The following is a 19,146-nucleotide window of genomic DNA, read 5'->3' as shown; positions in this document are numbered from 1 at the left end:
AGCAACCTGCATGGACGACCTTTTTGCAACGTAGAGGAGAGAGAGTGTGGAAGCGATAATGACACCTTGTTAACGTCTGTTTATCTTAATCCTTAAAATACACTCAAAGGGAAAAGTGTTTCCTTCCAGCCTAATGGCAGCAAATTAACACATATACACACACACACACACACACACACACACACACACACACACGCACACACACACACACACAGAGATAGAAGAAATCTGCTTTATTGTGCCTTAGTGATTTGCATGATTGCATTCTGCTACCACAGAAAGAGAGACACCGTCAAACTCTGAACCTGGTTTACCGACAGTGACAAAGTATATATATATATATATATATAAACTTCTATAAGCACATTATGTGGTTTCCAAGTTCAGGCACCACAGTGAAACCAAACGTATCTGAATGTGAAAGCTCAAATAAACATTCAAATATATCTGTCTTCAATTCTGTGTGACGGGACTATTCATGGCTTTTCTTTTTGTCTTAATGACATCATAGACAACAGCGGCGGTTTTCCAGTTTCCAGCTTTGAACGCGAGATACTGATCTTTAAGAATATTAATCCCTCTGTCACAGCTCACAGGATTAACATGTGAATCCTGTTTCATGGTGCTTTTTTGGGTTAGTTTCTAAGATGAAAAATGAGAGTTTCAGGAAAGGCAGCGTGAGGATATGTTCCACTCCCCCGGGGCCTCGGCTGATTTTATCTTCTGTGAAACACCTCCACTGGACGGGGACAATGGGAGGGGCCGTGGTTTGGTCACCAGAGGTGTTTTCCTTGGCAGTGGAATGTTTTCTGAGTGGAACTCTTTCTGCGCGGGGTTTCAAAGGGAAGCGGTTATTCCAGAAACAGGAAAGTGCTACAAACAATATGGCAACACATGGCCCCTGCTGGAGCTGCTTGCCGCCTCCTGCACCGCTGCAACCGCAGACTGTTGCCAAAAGAGAACACACACACGGTTAGCTGTGTGTGTGTGTGTGTGTTTGTTTGTAATAACAGAACACGCTCAATCAGTACGCGGTGGAGATTTGATTGTGCAGATGTGGCCTGTGTATCTTTCTTCTCAGTCTTCTTTTTTTATTGCAGTTCTATGCATCCATGTTTTATATTCCACCTTCAAACTTGAGTAACGGTCTTCATCAACAATGACAAATTATGTGTCGAGAAGTTTGAGGGGTAAAGCGGATAAAAATAGCCTTTAAGAGTTGTTTGTTGATGATGTGATTTGTGTTTCAGGTTTAACAGTAATCGTTTCATTGTGTTGAAATCTGTTGGCTTTATTTAAGCAGTGCTGCGTATTTATGACACGTCGAGGTGGTAGTAAGTGGAAGCACATGTTTGTTGCAATGATCTTGCGTCTTTCTAAAAAACTTAATCAGATCATAATACAATCTCAATCCTCGAACTTCATTAGTTGCCTTTGTAATGTATGGAAGTATTGATTTGCTTGCCAGTTCATCCTCTATGACAACTAATATGCTATTTAAGTACTGTGAAATGCTGTCTCGTGCCTCCTTTCAGATTCCCCGGTTTTCACCCCTCCAGTGAGAGATGAGTTGAGGAGATGAAAAACTGCGGCGTCATAAGGAATGATAAATTCCTGTGGTCGTACAGTGGAGGTTGGACGCTCATGAAGAAGGTCGGGAAGAACGTCAGCCAGGAACGAAGTCTGTGATCCCTGAATGTTCATCCTTCACAACCTGCATTCACTCATCACTGACACACACACTTACATACCACAAAGTCACACACACTCAGACATTCCTTTCTTTCGGTCTTCTGTGTATTGCAGAAGGTGTCTTTGTGTCCAAAATGACCTGTCTGACTCCTCGCCTGACAACTTTCTTAGATATTTTCTAAAAGTCCATCATTTAAATCAGGCAAAGGCTGTGAACCCAGATGCAACTTGGAATTGTAGATATGAAATAAAGCATGATTCTGCAAGTGAATGGCACATATTTCCTTAGATTTAATCAGAAAACAAATTTAACTCACTATAAGACACATTTCTTTCCCCCAGTATTGTTTGCATTACATTTGTTCATGCCATTCATGTCTTGAGAATACTTTAACATGTGGAAGAAACCACCAACCCTACAATGAATGGGCCTTTTTGAAATAATTCATCGAGGTAATGAAGAAACAGGATCAGTACAGCATTGATGTGTTTCAGTGATGTCACATCATTTGAACCCTGTGGACATCATATGTGATGGGCGGAGCCTATTTAATAATCACCTACTCTCACCGCCCTCCATCAGGCCACATTTCTCCACAGGTCTAGTATCCTCGGCGCAGCCATGCAGTCGGCAAGGCAGCTCCTTGTTGACAAGAAATCGGTTCAACTCCAGATATAATCAATAACCTCTGGGGGAATATTAGCAGCAGATCCTATTGTTTTGCTACCTGTCTTCATGCCAAGGAAGGCTGTTTGTCCAAGTTAGCAACAGTAACTAAGGAGGTCAGGACTTCGCAAGAGGTCCGTTTTGGCCAGTGAGTAAAGTTTAGCCTGATATATATATCTGAGCAATAGACGGGTCAAATGTGAATCCTCTGCAGTCTGAACCAGTTCCATACGCATCCTCTTTGTAACTTCTCTAAATATGAGCTCTTGTCCAGTTGCAATGGCTACATGGGGAGCTCCTTCCTCTTTCCTTGCTGCAGCAGACGTCCCCTCTGAGTGGATGAGTCTTCCCCGTGTCCCACCATCCCTGCAGTCCTCATCCTGGGCGGAAGCCACGAGGCAATAAATTCTGTCTTCACACCCACTCTGACAAATGGGCCTTCACCTCCCAGGGTTGAAAAATAAATCCACACAGGATACGGGAGCATTCCTCTCGAGAATCACGCATCAAAACAAGAGAGAGGGGATAATATGTGGCATTCCCAACACATCCCCCATTGATTAAATAGTTCCTGTTGTCATATTAATTTAAAAAACGGAGAGTCAGAGGATTGTTGGAGAGCGTTCAGTTCCGCTTCTTTTTTATCCCAACTTCCAAAAAGATATTTCCTCTTGTTCTCCATCACTCCACTGATCAATACCAGAGCTGACTTGATGATGAAGAACACGCATAATGGGAAAAATACCCAAACATAGTTTTTGTCTTCTTACAGATGCACATCTGGCGAGGATGTCGATCTTCTCCTCTCTCTCCACATATGTTAATGAGATATGTGTGCTTATAAAACTAATCTGTGTTGCAAGAAGCTCATCTGAATACAAAAGGTCTGTACAAAAATAAACGTTTACCCCAAGGAGCATGTGAGTCATACCACTTCTGCCAGGAATCATATCTTGTCACATGTTTGCATTTGTTAGGTTAAACACTGTAAGAATCACCAGATGAGGAGCCAGAAATTGACACCGCACTTTGACTTTAAAGATGACAGAACCACAACACATTGCCTGATTCAAAATCCTTTCTGCCTTATTAAAAGCAAAGGGTCCTGCACCCCCATTCATGTATCTGTGATCAAAGCTGTTTGGGCACTGTGGAAATAAAACTGGACCAAACCTTCGTGAGCTAAAAGATGTGTTTTTAGAATTGCATTGATTACCCGCTGCCTAATTCACAACATTGCCCATTGGTGTAAAATTATAGGAGACATGACGAGCGGAGGATGTCAGAATTTGGGAATTCCTATCTGGACACCTGCCAGATCACATTCACTTCAAATCAGGAGCTCCAGAACTGGGCACCCATTCAGTGGAAAAATGTGTCTTGAATTTTCCACTTTTGACAAATAACAAAAGGGCGAAAAAAAGTTGCAATAGCCGAAGGAAGCATGCTTATCAGATGACTTGTAGCAATAATCTTCCATCAGAGAATCCAGGGATAATCCATTTAACATCACTCCATAGGTTCATTGCTATCAAATCTTTCCCATATGTCGATAAGCTCTTAGAGATGTAGCTATTTAAAAAAAAAAAAAAAAAAAATCGGCAAAGCCAAAGGGTCCTGCATGAAACAAATTCAATACACGAGCTGTTGCACGTTTCAAAGTATTTTCAGTAAAGCCTTTTCTGCGGCCTGTTCTTTGTAAGGTATAGTTGATGAAAAGTAGACATAGTTTTACACAGAGCTACTATCTTGTTTGACAAGGCAGCAACAATAGCTCCTTCAGTACTAATTTGGCTGAATTTGTGGATTTTAACTCTTGAATCTTATTGAGGTTTAGGCCTGAGTGGGCATTACTTTCAAATCAAATAAAGAGTGTGGCATTTAGACAAACAAACAACCCAATGCATGACATTGCCCACTCCATCCTAGAGCCTTGTGCCTGGTCCTCTTTACTTGCCACTTGAAGAGATCATCTCAGGCAACGCCCTGAAACAAACCATTAGCTTGACCATCGGTGCATACTACGGCACTAAAGCAGGCTCTGAAAATACACCAGACTGTTGATCAGTGGCGCTTCCTTATTACGTTACTATACAAACACATTTAATTTACAGCAATCTATCACTGCCAAGGGGCAGAGTATATTTAATTTGAAATCGAAATTTCTGTTTGCTCTTGACTTTCATCTTTCTCGTTTTCTTTGGCACAAAAGGCTAAGATGACAGGATATTACTCAACACTCAGATGGAGCCAATTTGGCCGCAAATTACTTGAACATTTTTTTGCGAGAAATGGAGGTGCAATTTTGATTAGTTGATGTTGTCAAATTGTGAGCTTCATATCTGGATTGTGGTACTTTTGTTCACCGTTCACAGTAAGTATATAGTTCACAAAATATATCCAGGTTGGAAGGTACCCATTATTGAAAAGGATTGTTATTATGAATCAAAGGGAGGGGTTACATGTCAGAAGACACATCTTCTGTAAGCCAGTCATCTTTGGTGTCACAGGGCTACAACAGTGGAAATATATGTACCTGCATTCCGGAGGAATCTGCCAGTGTGGGAAGTGATGACTCTGGTATTGGGGTCATAGAAACCATCCCCACAATCGTAGCATCCATCAGGAATGACACGTGGCGGATGCAGATCAGTAAGCTGAGATTCTCCTGCATGAACAAAACAGTTGTTTTGTATTAAAGTGCAATCTTATGGCGTCCTTATTATGATGATGTTGCATTCAAATCTAATAACCCCTTTCTGATGGCTTTCATCCAATGTTTCCCCTGAGTTAATGGGTCATGTGATTTGCTCATACATAAAATCTTGAACATAGACTGAAATAAAAGAGCTTTCTAGGTTTAAATAAAAAAAGATGCCAAGCCAGCTTAATTATCATGCTGTCTGAGACACACGTTCAGTACAGCAATACAGAGAAGTTAATCAATGAACGCATTATTGTCTGTACTGTTGAACATATGCTGGTAATTGTAATGGTTTCAGGTTAATTTATGTGAGATGTCTGAGAGTTAGATAGTGAAGAAGCCACTGTTACCTGACAACATGAGCGAATACAGAAGCAAATAAATGAATTCCAACCTGCAGGTCTGAGTCCGTTGCACCTCTCACTGTAGAAGCGCCTGTCTTTTCCATCACAGTAGTCCCAGTCCTTCTCCTGGTACTGCAAACCGTCAGCAAAGGTATATAACCCCTTGTGAGGAAGCACAATGGGGAAATCATCCTCATTCTTCAGTCGTACCCTTCAATGGGTCAGATCACCCACATTACAAAAATAATGTCCCTTACCACTACTGTTGTGTTGCAATGGAGATAGCTTCAATTTCAAATGCCAAAATGTCATGATATTTACATCTTCCGACACTCATATGCAACAGAGTTTCATTTGCAAAACTCAACAGCAACAATGTTACTCAAGTTGATCCACAGACCTCACTGTGGTCAGTTTTCTTTGGGGCCGTTTTCTTTGGCAGAGAGTAGGTCCTGTGAAAACTGTTAAAAGAAATCGTGGAGGTTATCCTGTCCTACGCACCCAAGACATGGTCCATGTCTGGAGAGATGCATTGCTGTTGAGGTTTTCAAATGTTTCTTGTCAGTGCTTTAAGCACCACAAAATGATTTAAATTGTCTTCCATTGTCTTTGGGTTAAGGCGGAAATCTTACAGAAGGGTATCTCAAAACCTCAGCAGATACAAACCCAAACTGTCGGCATTGATATAAACCATTAGGGGAAAGTGGAAAAACATGTCTTTTGGGTGAACACTTTGTGTATGTATTTGTGTGTGTGTGCGTGCATGTTTTACTGAGGAATGATACTGAAAAATAAAAATACATTGTTCAGCAATTTTGCCAAAATGTGGATACATGACAACATTTTCACTGGCCATTTGCGATCATGAAAATGGCATTATTTCTTTTAAAACATGTACATTTTTGAGTGCTTATTCAGCGGTGCATCGAGAAGAGGAAACCCACATTAAAGGGGTGGATTTGTAATTTTGACAGCTGATGTGCAACATAAATATTGATTCAGAATGGTCTTGACCATAGACCTTTCTCACAGCAGACATTTAGATTGGTCAATGCTGGAGATGCACAGGTTTAAATTATTTCATTAATGGTGCTACAGCTCCACTGAAGAGTATCAACCCATAGCAGTGAGCCAGCATGCACAATACCGGGGTCCTGGAACACCTGTGGAACTCCCCCTTGATTATTGTTATTATTTCCAACTGTGCTTTTCCTGTTGGATGTGTCAATATGTCTGCAGTAAAAAAAAGTTATGATGACTTGAATGACACGTAATTGAATGTTACTGTTAATCTTATGTTGGTTGTTGTCCCTTTTATTTTGATAAATATTAGAGTTGTGGTGACATTTACACAACAAATGATATTGAAACATTACTTACTAGAGTGTACTGTAAAGGTGTCTCGTACATTAATTTACACTGTAGATGTCAACCTTTTAGGATCTCCATCCTTTAAAATGCTTGTGTAATTTGGTTGATAACATGTGAAAAAGAATATGCAGGTCACGGCTAGTCATGATTTAGAACTGCTATCATTTCCAATGAGCCGCAACTGAAATGATGATAATAATTGGAGTGATCGTTGTTGTGGCAAAAGCTGATGAAAGATTGCATCAGAGCAGAAGTGAAGTGAAATTTAAAAAAAAAAAATTCAAAACGGGAGAGAAACCTAATAACTACGACAATAATGGTGAGTGATTGCTAAAAGGGACCAGATGTAACTATAACCAATGTGAAACACACAGTCAAGCATATGGATGCATATATTCTGACATGCATGCACACACACACACCTGGTTAGCTCTGCCGTTTTCCCAGGTGACCTCATATGTACCTCCATTTGGAAAGTGTAGCACTCCTTTGCCATGAAACATCCCATCTTTCATCTCTCCCTCATACTTGGTCTCTGTGGGAAATGTGTACTCTCCTTTTCCATCCATCCTGAGGGAGAGAAGAGGCGGTCACGTGGTGCTTTTGATCGTCAAAGCAAAGGTAAACTGAATCCACCATGTTTCATTCATTTAGTTATGCTGCTGTCTAGGGAAATGAAAAATACATCTACCTGCCATTTTTTGTGGCTCCTTTATAACTGCTTCCGATGAGCTCCATTACTACATTGACTTGCAAGCACACTGTCTTCTCAAAATAAACAAACAAGCACACTGTCTTCTCAAAATAAACAAACAAGCACACTGTCTTCTCAAATAAACAAACAAGCACAATACACGTTGTTTTAACTGGGCAACCCCGCAAAATGGCTAAATGTCTCGTCTCGTCACCATGGCAACGTGGCAACAGCGCACCAGCGTGAAGAACAATAAATCGTTTTCCCCAGTTTATCAATTTAACTGTCTCGCTTTGAAACAAACAATAGACAACACAACCAACACATTTATTAAAACGTTCATATAGCGCTTTTATTCGTAGCCGTGCGCGCGCACGCACAAGCGGTTCCGGTAGTGTCCGCGCTCTCGATTGCGTCATCAGAACGCGCCTCCGAGCTGACAGCCGCAGTAAACCAAACTGACCTTCCTCGCGGCCTCGTCGCTCGTCCTGGAGCCAGACGAGGACCTTGAATGTTTTGCATTTGATCTTCTGCGTTTGTTTGACAGTAGAGACACGCAGCCATGTCCGCCCCACTGGACGTGCAGGATGTGAAGGTGGACGAGGTGAGCAGCGGGTGTTTTGTTTAAACTTGACTGGAAAGCATAGCAAGGCTTGACATGCTAGCTAACCAGCGCTCGCTAACGCAACCAGCGCTACGGTTCAAAACATGCTCAGTCCTTCATAACTTTTGCCACCGATGTTACCTGCTTGTGCTATGATGAAAGTTAGTTAGATAATATACATTTACTATAAATCCAGCAGCATTTATTTCTGAAAGCAGCTTAAGCTCGTGAATGTAAGTTATCTACCTTGATAACATTAACAGCTTTAACGTTTTTATTAGCTCTCTTTAAAGCCCGCGTTACCTCTTCATTTCCTTTTGGTGACAGTAAGCACTACGATGTCTGCACCCAAACAAATCTGTCCGGTTTATGTTGGCAGCACTGTTATTTGACACATTGATCTTGTCCTTGGAAGTCAGGTGTTAGCTGGCAGCACCTTGTTGTGTCCGACACTAATATGGCGACGTCAATGCAATAATAAACACATGTCGTGCAGGTACACGTTTCTTTTCAATTCAATATATTTTGAATTGCACTGTATATTACATTGTCGTCTTTTTTCCTTATAAAGATAGTTGAATATACATAATTGCATCCACACATTATGCGTATTGATTATGGCGTATGAGACTAGACTTTGCTTAAAGTATACATTTCCATCATATTGTCCTGCAATTACCATTAGAGGTCAACACAATCTGGCACCTGGCAACACTCCTGTAGTTATATAATGTAAAGAGATGCTGGACTGAGTAATACATGGTTGTCCTCCAAGAAATAGCTCAGACCTGATAGCTGCTTATTAAAATAACAGTATATTTCTCTTTGTTGCAGTGAAAAATCAATAAATACGACAAAGCAGGCATTATGCACTTTTTTTTAAGTTGCACTTTTCACTATTTTAGCTAGCCTAGCAGTTTAGCTGCCCCCCAGTTAGGCTATACATGTACTGATTGTGTCTCTGAACACTTAATTGATCCCTAATATTCAGATCAAACACATTCTTTCTTTTTGTTGTTGATGTCAGGATACACAACAATATTCCTGTCTCTCAGAAAAATGTCTTAAAATGTTTCAGTGAGTCTACTATTTTGTAATTATCTATTTCGGTCCAGATCAATGTGTCCTCTGCAGTGCTGAAGGCTGCTGCCCACCATTATGGCTTCCAGTGTGACAAACCCAACAAGGAGTTCATGCTCTGCCGCTGGGAGGAGAAGGACCCCAGAAAGTGTCTAGAAGAAGGGAGGAAAGTCAACGAGTGTGCCCTCAACTTCTTCAGGTAAATCTCACCCAGGCAGTTACATTTTTTTTGGCACCAAATACCGCTGGTATATTGAGACAATGTCTGAAGAAGGTCTTTCATGAAGGTTTAGACGTGGTGTTTTTTTTTCTTCTAGAGATTCATTACAAAAGAGTAATCATCAATGTTGGTCACAATAAATATACTAGAAACCTAGTGATTTTAAAAATGAAGGCTGCCACAATACTTTCATCTGTAAAGGTTATGGTCAGCGAGTGATTGAAGATGCGGCTGAACTTTGGAGCCAGCTAGAGGGTGCAGAGTTTGAGAGCTCATTTGAAACTTAGGTCAAAAGAGGTTTACGGCAAGAGTTTTTGCATTTTTTTCCTTCTGTGACGGACATATGGGTAGAGCATAAGCCCTGAGGTTGCAAATACTGCTGTTGGACAGCTGTTCTTCAGTTTTTTAAGTTTACAGTTTCCTATCCTGCAACTAGTCCTGGCGGAAGTGGGACGCAGATGCAAATGCCAGTCATCTCTTGCCAAGTATAATAGTTTGCTGTTTAACAATATTTAAGGGTAGGAAAGAAAGCTTTGGAAAAAAGTAGGATCTGGTGAGTGCACCGCAACCAGAACCTACCACCGCAACCAGATTTTACAGAAAATGATAAGGGAAGTGTAAGATAAATTGGTATTTCTGGTACAGATGTTTATAGCACATCTGTCCTCACCTTGTTCAGTGTTTGTACTATATGCTCTGAACCTTAAGTGGCGAGTGTTTGTGGCTAAATTTGAAGTCTTCTCATTTTTAAGAAATTCCAGGTGAAATGATGTATATGGTGTCAATGTTCTGATGTGTATCCTAATGGAAGGAAAGAGTGATTATTTAACAGACAATTTGTGAATGTGAATAAAAGAAGCATACTCCCCAGTACCCCAAAAAAGTCAAAGACAAATGAAGAAAAAGCCATTTTCAAACATGAATAAACCCCTGCACAGTGTTGTAGTCTATATGATGAGTAGAACCAACCTTGTATGAGTAGAGTATGATGGTAAAGGACATCTCCATGCTATATTATGGTGTGTTTATGCCTGTGTTTTTTAAGAAAGGAGAAATACGTTGGTCGAACTTTAAATAACTTTCCCTGTGATTTTGCCAGTGTTTCAAGAGTTATCTTCCATTTAGTAAGTAACTGTTACAGTACCTCTCTTACAGCTTTTGGATAATTTTCTCTTATCGAGTCAGTATTTATTCCTGCAAAGCTTTTTCAGTTATTATCTTCACTCTATTATATTTGAAGTTAAATAAAAATCAAATTCTGTCCTGCATTTTTTGTTGTTGTTATTGAACGAGATTGTCTCTAAATAAATGCGTATAATCGTTACATGAAAAAACAAACAAGTAGCAACCACACTTTTTTTACGTAATTACTCTGTGCTATGTTTTTAAACAATGATATGAAGAAGAAAAGGCTTGTTAATTTTAAAACATGAACAAGTTAAGTATAGAGTTTAGTGTGTCTATAAAACTGCCCTTAGGGGCTATTAGGGGAAGTGGTCTGGGGTTCCTCACTCTGAACTGCTGTGGCTGTGTTTACTGAACGTTTTGGACAGAGCTTTGGTTATATCCTGATCTGATGTCCATGCAGCAACTAAGATTCTGTTGTGCGTGTGCGTGTGCGTGTGCGTGTGCGTGTGCGTGTGCGTGTGCGTGTGCGTGTGTGCCTGCCTGCGTGCCTAAAACAGATTGTGTTTCTGGTTCTCAAAAACACATGCCCTCTAATTTATAGCTGAAACAAACAACCGACACTCTGACCCCGAAGATAAACTGAGAGTTACTGTGAAAGAGCAATACCTATAATTATTATAATGAGGAAAGATTTGAAAAGCTGTAATTGCACCCAGGACCTGGTTTGATTCTTAGGTGCTTCTGGCAACTGCCAGCAACTTTATACACACGATCAGTTCAGAAAGTTCGTGTTATGGAGACTTCAGATATCTTATGTCGTAAACCACAATTTATTGGAGGTGCAGTATTCATTTTCAATCTCAGTAATCTTTTCAACCCGTATATCATTTTTTAAAATGCCAGTTTTCCTTCTTCTCACTATCAGTCACAATATATTTTTAAACATATTAATTGACATTAGCTTTGTTAAGGGGAAGAGTTCCAGCTCATGCACAGCAACAGAGTTTTCTGGACTATTCTAATTGTACTTGTGCATATTTTATTCTGATTGAAATCTCTGTATCCTTCCTGATAGGCAAATCAAGGGAAGCTGTGCCGAGTCCTTCACGGAGTACTGGACCTGTCTGGATTACTCAAACTTGGCGGAACTGCGGCACTGCCGCAAGCAGCAGCAATCCTTCGACAGTTGCGCCCTTGATAAACTGGGGTGGAAAAGACCCGAGCTGGGAGAGCTGTCTAAGGTGAGACTTACGGGGAATTGACTGCATTCACAATGTGAGCAGCTTGTCTGATGGGCTCTATTCTGGCTGATTATGGGCTGTGGAAGAGACTCTGATTGCATCTGCGTCAGGGTCTCATTCAGCTATAGTTCTGAGCAGACAAATCACGCATTTTATGTTGCTTTGTTTCATCAAATTGCCATCTTTAAGGGCTTTTAAAGGTAGCAGCAGTCAAAACAAGACCCAAAACTGATCTTGACAATAGCTTTTTGGACATTTATTTCTGTAGTCTTTGAAAAGACACACAGACAAACCTGGGAGGGTGTGAATGGCTGTAATCAACTAATTTTTTATTTATTTATTTTTTGCACATGCCAGACAACAACACATGAGCATGGAAACAAAAGAACACAAATCTGACTTGATATCACTTTGAAAAATGTCCAATGTTGACTGTCTGCCAAGCTATACAACACATTAAAAGACTTGTGTTTGTGATGTTGGGAGAAAGACAAGAGCATGTCAGGAACAGAGTAAAGCAGAGTTGGGCGACTGTGGGTCAGTGGTTAGCATGCCCGTCTTTCAATCAGGGGGTTGGCAGTTCAATCCCCGCCCTAGTCGATGTGTCCTTGAGCAAGACACTCAACCCTGCGTTGCTCCCCGTAGCTGTGTCTACGGTGTATAATGTAACATGTAAAGTGTCTTTGAGTATCTTAAAAAGCGCTATATAAATTAAGTGTATTATTATTATTATTATTATTATTAAAGGAATGACATACATGACCCAGAAGTCACACACAAAGTGCAAAGCAGGCGAGATGATGAGGTGGGTAAAGAGGCTGAAGGGAAGAGCTGCAAGAGTTCGAGGATTTGAGGAATTAAACAGTTTATTTTATTGATTAGGTAATCTATTATGTTTAGAACCCTGCTCTCCAACATGAAACGTCTTTTTGCTCATTCTTTATTTATTAGAGCTCTCTCAGGTTTGACCAGACTTTGAGTCATTGTATTTTTTTACTGTCTTGTCAGATATTGGCACAATATACATGTTGTAAAATCCCCTCACATATAAGGTATTTGTTGTGTTTTAAGAAGTGGTGGAACAGGCCGCAGTTGATCTGTGATCCAGGCAGGATTTTGTCCGTCACCATCTTAGCTTTTTGCAACCAAAGGTGCCATAAGAGGGTGGAGCTAATAAGACATTTTTAGGTCACCAACATGTTACAATTACCTTCCATGAACAAACGCACTGTGAAAGGGTGAACGTTTTAAGAAGAAAACACGGATGATGCTGTGCAGAGACCTGTCAATCACAAGGTAGCCACGCCCTAAAGCATACTTTGCTTTTTAAATGGTCCATAATTGTGGACCGTTAACACTGACTTCAATGAAGCACATGATGCATGTGTCTTTTCTTTTCTAGGTGACCAAAGTGGCGACCGAGCGCACCCTTCCTGAGAACCCATACCACTCTAGACCACGTCCTGAAGCCAACCCAGTCATTGAGGGTAAACTGGAGCCTTCCAAACATGGCAGTAGGCTATTCTTCTGGACCTGGTGAGGCAGCTCCAGAAAGTCAGTCACCTTCCCAAGACATGGGCTCTGTCCAAAACACATCTTGCCTATGGGTGATCATTGATACATCGGCAATACTTCAAAAGGTTTAAATCTCTCTGGTGCAGACGCCAGCAATATGAATGCTGGTTTTGGCACCTTTTTAAAAATGGTTTTGGACAGGGCTTATGTCCCAACAGTCTTTTCATCAGCTGTACCTCCAGCGTCGTCAAAGTTTGATAAAGGAAGGAAGCAAAGATGGATGATGGTGTTAACAAAGTCCATGGATACAGCTTTCTTGCCCACTTCTGTAAATGTAATGAGTGAACAAATGCAACATGCTGTTATTGTTGTCAAATAAAATAAAAATGTAATTATAATTCTGGATTTGAATGTCTTTATTGATCTGTTAAAGACTTGGATGCCTTAAAACAGAATACAAAGATGTTTGTGTGTGAGAAAGATCCGCTATTTAGGGTATGTGTTACCAGACACAGTTCCTTCAATAACGTCCAATTGTAGGCAACACCATCGTGTTTGCACATCTGTGTTTTGTCAGAGTGTGTATTGTCAGACTTATGAAGGGTGAGGTTGGAGGTCAGGGTTCAGGGTCATTACCTGTAGCCAGAGAGAGCAGCTACGGCTTCCTCGTTTTCCTCCCAGCTCACTTCCTGCCTCCGACCTGGACTGGAAGAAGACTACGGGAGTCAGTTCAGAGATTCATTACATTACATTACAAGTCATTTAGCTGACGCTTTTATCCAAAGCGACTTACAATAAGTGCATTAAACCATGAGTCCAAACTCAGAATAACAAGAATCAAGCAATTCAATAAAGTTAAACTACAAAGTACTATCCGTAAGATTCACAGTAAAGCGTGTACTGGTGACCTTCATTCAAAGGAGGTGAGAGGCCAATTCAAAGACATGCTGGCCTGTGGAACACAGTGGACGGTGCCAACATACACACACACGTGCACATCCACTTGCGTACTACCAAGACGTTGAAGTATAAGTTACCATAAATGTTTAGTTTTAGTTTCAGCACATATACTGTTTAACAACTACACTAGCAGTAGTAGGCGTGATTTTCATTTGCTCCACTGGAGTCGTCGGGCAGGTTGAGTCTTTAACCCATGTCCCATGTGGTTGATTTCTTTGGGGACCAGTAATATTGCCTGATTTGACAGCTTTCTCATACTCAGAAGCAAGGATGTGGCCCGAGGGTGTTTGCTTATGTTGTAAAAACATCTCTTTTCAGTGCCCAAAAAGAACGACTTGACTTATGACTCAGAGAGGTCGACAGTTATCTTCTGTCGGTCACTGGGACTTTAGACCCAATATGCACAAATACACTGAGATTTTCTGCTTTTGCTTATTCTAGATGGAACTTTGATATCACTTCTGTTGAATGTGTTTTCTAAACTACATATCTGCAACATTTCAGACAACAGACAACCTTTCAACACAGTCGCCAGCGTATGGCCCAAAACAACCCTATATTTTCAGTGTGTACAGTGTAGCTTTGTGTATGTATGCAGACATGCGTGTGCACGTCTCCTTGTTTCTACAGGGCGGCACTGATGGTTGCAGAAATCCCCTCGCAAGGTGTGGTCTGGACCTGCGGTTTGCACAGGAAACCCCTGACAGACCCTTGTCTGACCTGGACAGTGGGACAAAGGGAGGAGGGAAGAATGGATGCAAAGAGGAAAGGAGGCGTGGACAGGGAAATATGGAGGAGAAGGGGATGAGGACAGGCGAGGTAACAAATTAGAAAATATTGAAGGAGGTGGTAGATGGGAAAGGGAATTTGAGTAAAAAATGAAAAGAAAAGAATCACAAGTTAAAGGGAGGTAAAGAATCAAGGGAAACGAGAGACAGGGTTCAGAAAAAGTGAGATCCAAAAAGGGCACGGTGGGTAATGACTTGAAAGCCGGCAGACAGACAGAGTGGGGTCTCAGAGGTTGTTCAGTGGCTGGCGGTGAGGCCCCGGGGCTCGTGGCAGGCCCGTCTCCATGCGACTTGCAGGAAGCGGAGGGTCATCGTTTGACACCGCACCGCCACAGGAAACGGGCTTTGGCACAGGAAAGAAATACAATACAGCGCTTTCACAAAGCTACAGCCCGCCTGGGAGCCCGGTGCGCTAAAATACTCAAACAACCCAGCTTGTTCATAACACATGACTGTCAATGTTCCCATTGTTCAGCGTCAGGTTGGACATTATAGATGCTTGGAGCGTGAAGTGGTGATGAGCACCAGCAGTGATAGCTGGTCGATGTTTCTTTTTTCCTCTTTTCATCACTTCGGTTCTAAACAGTTAATTTGTATTAACTGGAATTGTCAGCAGCACCGTTATTTATTTCCCAAAGCAGATTTGTGGTGCATGCATCTATTTAAATAAAAAATATAAATAGACCTCATATCTGAATATATATTGAATTCCCTCTTTCTGGAGTGCATTACCAATGCATTACTTTAGTATCAGCATAACGCTACAGTACCCCTCCCCTCCACGAGACGTCAGCTGCATCGATGCCATTAAGAGCCCCTAACATGTGGGTGCACTTGATTTGACAAACTCTAAAATGAAGGTGAGTTTGATTTGTTTATGTTGGTGAATCTTCCTCGCCATTTGGCTCTGTGATCTTCAGTCTGAACATGTTGTTGAGTGCTGCTTTCATGTCTCCTCATGCTGGACAGGGTGGCTTTGAACTGACATGCAGGTTGCTCTCTGTATAAAACAACACACACACAAGCCACAAGTACCACCACTGCATCCACGACCAGCACGCATAATAATCTGAGAGCTTCAAAAGGGTAAACACACTCACACATGCACATGTGCTCACTTACACAGCAGCTTTTAATCTTTGTGTTTTCTGAGAAGAGCCATGCAGGCGTAGTTACATGAGACAGAATATCTCGACAGAGTCAGACCAACATAACTTATTTCTTTAGGATGTGCACATTTATGTTGCTGTGCCACTGTCTGGTGTATTTGCCAAAGTTGAGCTGCTTTGATAATGATTACACAAAATAGACTCACTGGTAAAGGGCCAAGACTGTGAGGTAAAAACAGTACAATATCACATTTAAGAGGATTATGTATGCAAATTTAAAGGGCCAGTGTGTAGAATGTAGCAACATCTAGCGGGGAGGTTGCAGATTGCAACCAATTTAAACTATGGGGAGAACTATGCGGCTGATGTGAAAATAAATGAATAATAAATAAAATAAATTCTGTATTTTATTCTCATATAGTTACTTACATATATGAAATGTGTTCTCTGCATTTAACCCATCCTTAGGAGCAGTGGGCTGCTGTGGAGCACCTGGGGAGCAACAGGGGGTTCAGTGTCTTGCTCAAGGACACTTAGACATGCAAACTATGGGGAGAGCGGGGATCAAACCGGCTACCTTGTGGTCTCAGGACGACCACTCTCCCCCTGAGCTACAATGCCAGTACAACAGAGCTAGTATCTGGTTTGTCCATTCTGGGCTACTGTAGAAACATAGTAATGCAACATAGTGGACTCTGTGAAGAGGACCCGCTACGTATGTAGATATAAATGACTCATAATGAGATAATGAAAACAAAAGATTTCAGTTAATTATACACTGAATATAACTTATTTTGCCAATAGATGCTACACTGGGCATTTATATTTTAGGTTTAAACCTGCAAGAATGTTGCCACTTGGAAAGTGGAAACCGGCTGTGCATACAACACTGACGTATCACCTTTTATGTTGATATGAGAGAACTTGTTCGCAAACTTTTGCCTATTTACATATTCATGGATACGGGGCTTCATTTGGAGTCGTGTTTATGGCCAACCAATAAACGTAAATCCAGTATTCACTTTCCTTTTAGCTAAGTCTTTGGCTGCTAAATGCTCAAATGTTTTCTAGAACAGCGCTTACTTTGTCTGTCTGCCATTTGGCGCTGGACAGGAAGTGTGCAATCTAGTCTTAAAGCATTTTTCGCTGGCAACAGCTGCCTGCGGCTACAAACAGGGTTGACAAGCAAGAGTGAACCAAAAGAGTACAATTGGCGCAGTAAAACCAAAACAGTGAGCTTAAAGATGCTATAAAGCTCGGTGTAGCCGAGGGAAATTGCAGATTTGGGTCATATTTGTCCGTGGGGTAGTACGAGTGAACCCTGTCATATCATACCTACTCATTGGACATAAAGTATGTAGATTGTAGCTGATATAAATACCCTCTGTATTTCTTTTTATCGAGGGTGTATTATTCTATTTATATTCCTGCTTCACACAATATCATATAGCAATTAGTGCCTTGCTTAAAGTATCAGAAAATAAAACACAGACACACACACACACACACACACACACACACACACACCTACCTTCCTATGGTGACAGAGTGATGACCATGTCTTGTATTTTGCATTCCAGGCAGACACGCTTCACAGCTGCTCTTTCATGCTGCAGTTTTGCCGAATGCCTCTCAATGCGGCCCTTAAGATAACAGTTAGCACATTTTAAGGTTTCACTCAAGGTGTTAGTTGGTCAAAGACAAGACAGAGCAGGAGAGCGCTCGCTTCGCAGCAAACTAATGAAAATCAGTCACACATTGACACACATTGACACGAGGGCATGCAGGTAAACACACTTGAACAAATGCGTAGCAGAATATAGACACATGCAAGCACGCACATTACCGGTAGTGTATGTGATTAAATCTGCAGGATGCTGCTGGCATTTATGTCTTTGAGAATTTATTCACAAAGTTTTGTTTTTTTCTCATGGTAAAGGTTTGAGTAGTATTCTAAATGACTCCACCAAGACGTTAAGAGGGATTTTCCGAGGGCTCGACTAACTCGGCTTATGCCATGTGTTTAAAAATATAACTCAAACCATTTCTTTTTACTGCCTGTTTACTCTGTGGTATCTGAGCAAATGGACTAATGAGAAGTATGTGATGAAACAAGACGTCCAAATGACAGCGCAGGCTGTTGTCACACAGCTTAACGCTTAACATTCAAAAGTTGTGGTCTGGGAGCCATGCAGCGCAATGTTTATTTGTCTACAGGCGTTTGTGCATGCATGAGTGTGTTTGTTCTATGTGGTTGTTTGATGAATATAAAGTGCTTCATGCAACTTTGAGTGTTGGTGTATTTGTGCATTTGTACATATATGTGTGAGCAAAATTCCTGTGTGTGTGTGTGTGTGTGTGTGTGTGTGTGAGAGAGAGAGAGAGAGAGAGAATGTGTGCGTTTGTGGTGCTGCAGCTCCTTTTGGGCTGGCCTGTGTTTATCTTGGCCTGATCCCAGACCTTCATCACTTCTCTGCTGATAGCTCCATTCCTCCATCTCTCTGTCCCTCCAGCTATTTACAAGTCTACCACAGACTGCCTTTCCCTGCGTGCCAACATTCAATCTTTTTCTTCCTCGTTCTCTCCTCTCCTTCATACTGTTGTCATTTGCTTTATTTCAGACTGTTGATCAGTGCTCTTCCTCAAAAAACTAAAAACATAACAAAAAATACACTTCCTGGTCTCACTCTTCTTTTTCTCAGCCAAATAGTTCAAACCTATAGCTAACTTGGAGTGTATAAGCACATCCGACCTTCATTCATTCTTTCCTTTGATTTATTTACGCACTGACGTATTTGTGCATTTGTCTTGCTGTACTCCTTGTAGAAACTAAACATGTATACAGGTAAATAAGTATTAATCCAATATAATTATTGAGCGTGGACTTACAATATATGTTACAACACTGTTCCCTTATTTAGATGACTGCATTTTTTAATTTTCTTTAAGTGTTACTCTGTTAGCTTCCATCAAATCAAGTAAATAAGGATAATACAAAAAGATACATGTAAGGCTCCAATACTTATGCA

General features: G+C 41.1%; 2 protein-coding genes across 2 annotated transcripts; one reads left to right on the top strand and one right to left on the bottom strand.

Moving 5' to 3' along the window:
- Window positions 1-2,642: 2,642 nt before the first annotated feature.
- On the bottom strand, window positions 2,643-7,814 carry morn5 (MORN repeat containing 5). Its single transcript, XM_034547487.1, has 5 exons — window positions 7,470-7,814; window positions 7,201-7,348; window positions 5,458-5,569; window positions 4,896-5,027; window positions 2,643-2,797 (listed from the first exon to the last, which is right to left on the bottom strand). Exons 1-5 carry the CDS (start codon window positions 7,514-7,516, stop codon window positions 2,643-2,645), a joined length of 594 nt encoding a protein of 197 aa, XP_034403378.1. The 5' UTR covers window positions 7,517-7,814.
- Window positions 7,815-7,886: 72 nt separating this feature from the next.
- Window positions 7,887-13,663, top strand: ndufa8 (NADH:ubiquinone oxidoreductase subunit A8). Its single transcript, XM_034547486.1, has 4 exons — window positions 7,887-8,076; window positions 9,192-9,355; window positions 11,580-11,745; window positions 13,148-13,663. Exons 1-4 carry the CDS (start codon window positions 8,035-8,037, stop codon window positions 13,283-13,285), a joined length of 510 nt encoding a protein of 169 aa, XP_034403377.1. The 5' UTR covers window positions 7,887-8,034; the 3' UTR covers window positions 13,286-13,663.
- The last annotated feature ends 5,483 nt before the right edge of the window (window positions 13,664-19,146 follow it).

This window comes from Cyclopterus lumpus, chromosome 12 (genome assembly GCF_009769545.1).
Source record: "Cyclopterus lumpus isolate fCycLum1 chromosome 12, fCycLum1.pri, whole genome shotgun sequence".
Taxonomy (NCBI): Eukaryota; Metazoa; Chordata; class Actinopteri; order Perciformes; family Cyclopteridae; genus Cyclopterus; species Cyclopterus lumpus.
Note: the sequence above shows the minus strand (reverse complement) of the source record. Positions and strands in the feature narration are given on the sequence as shown.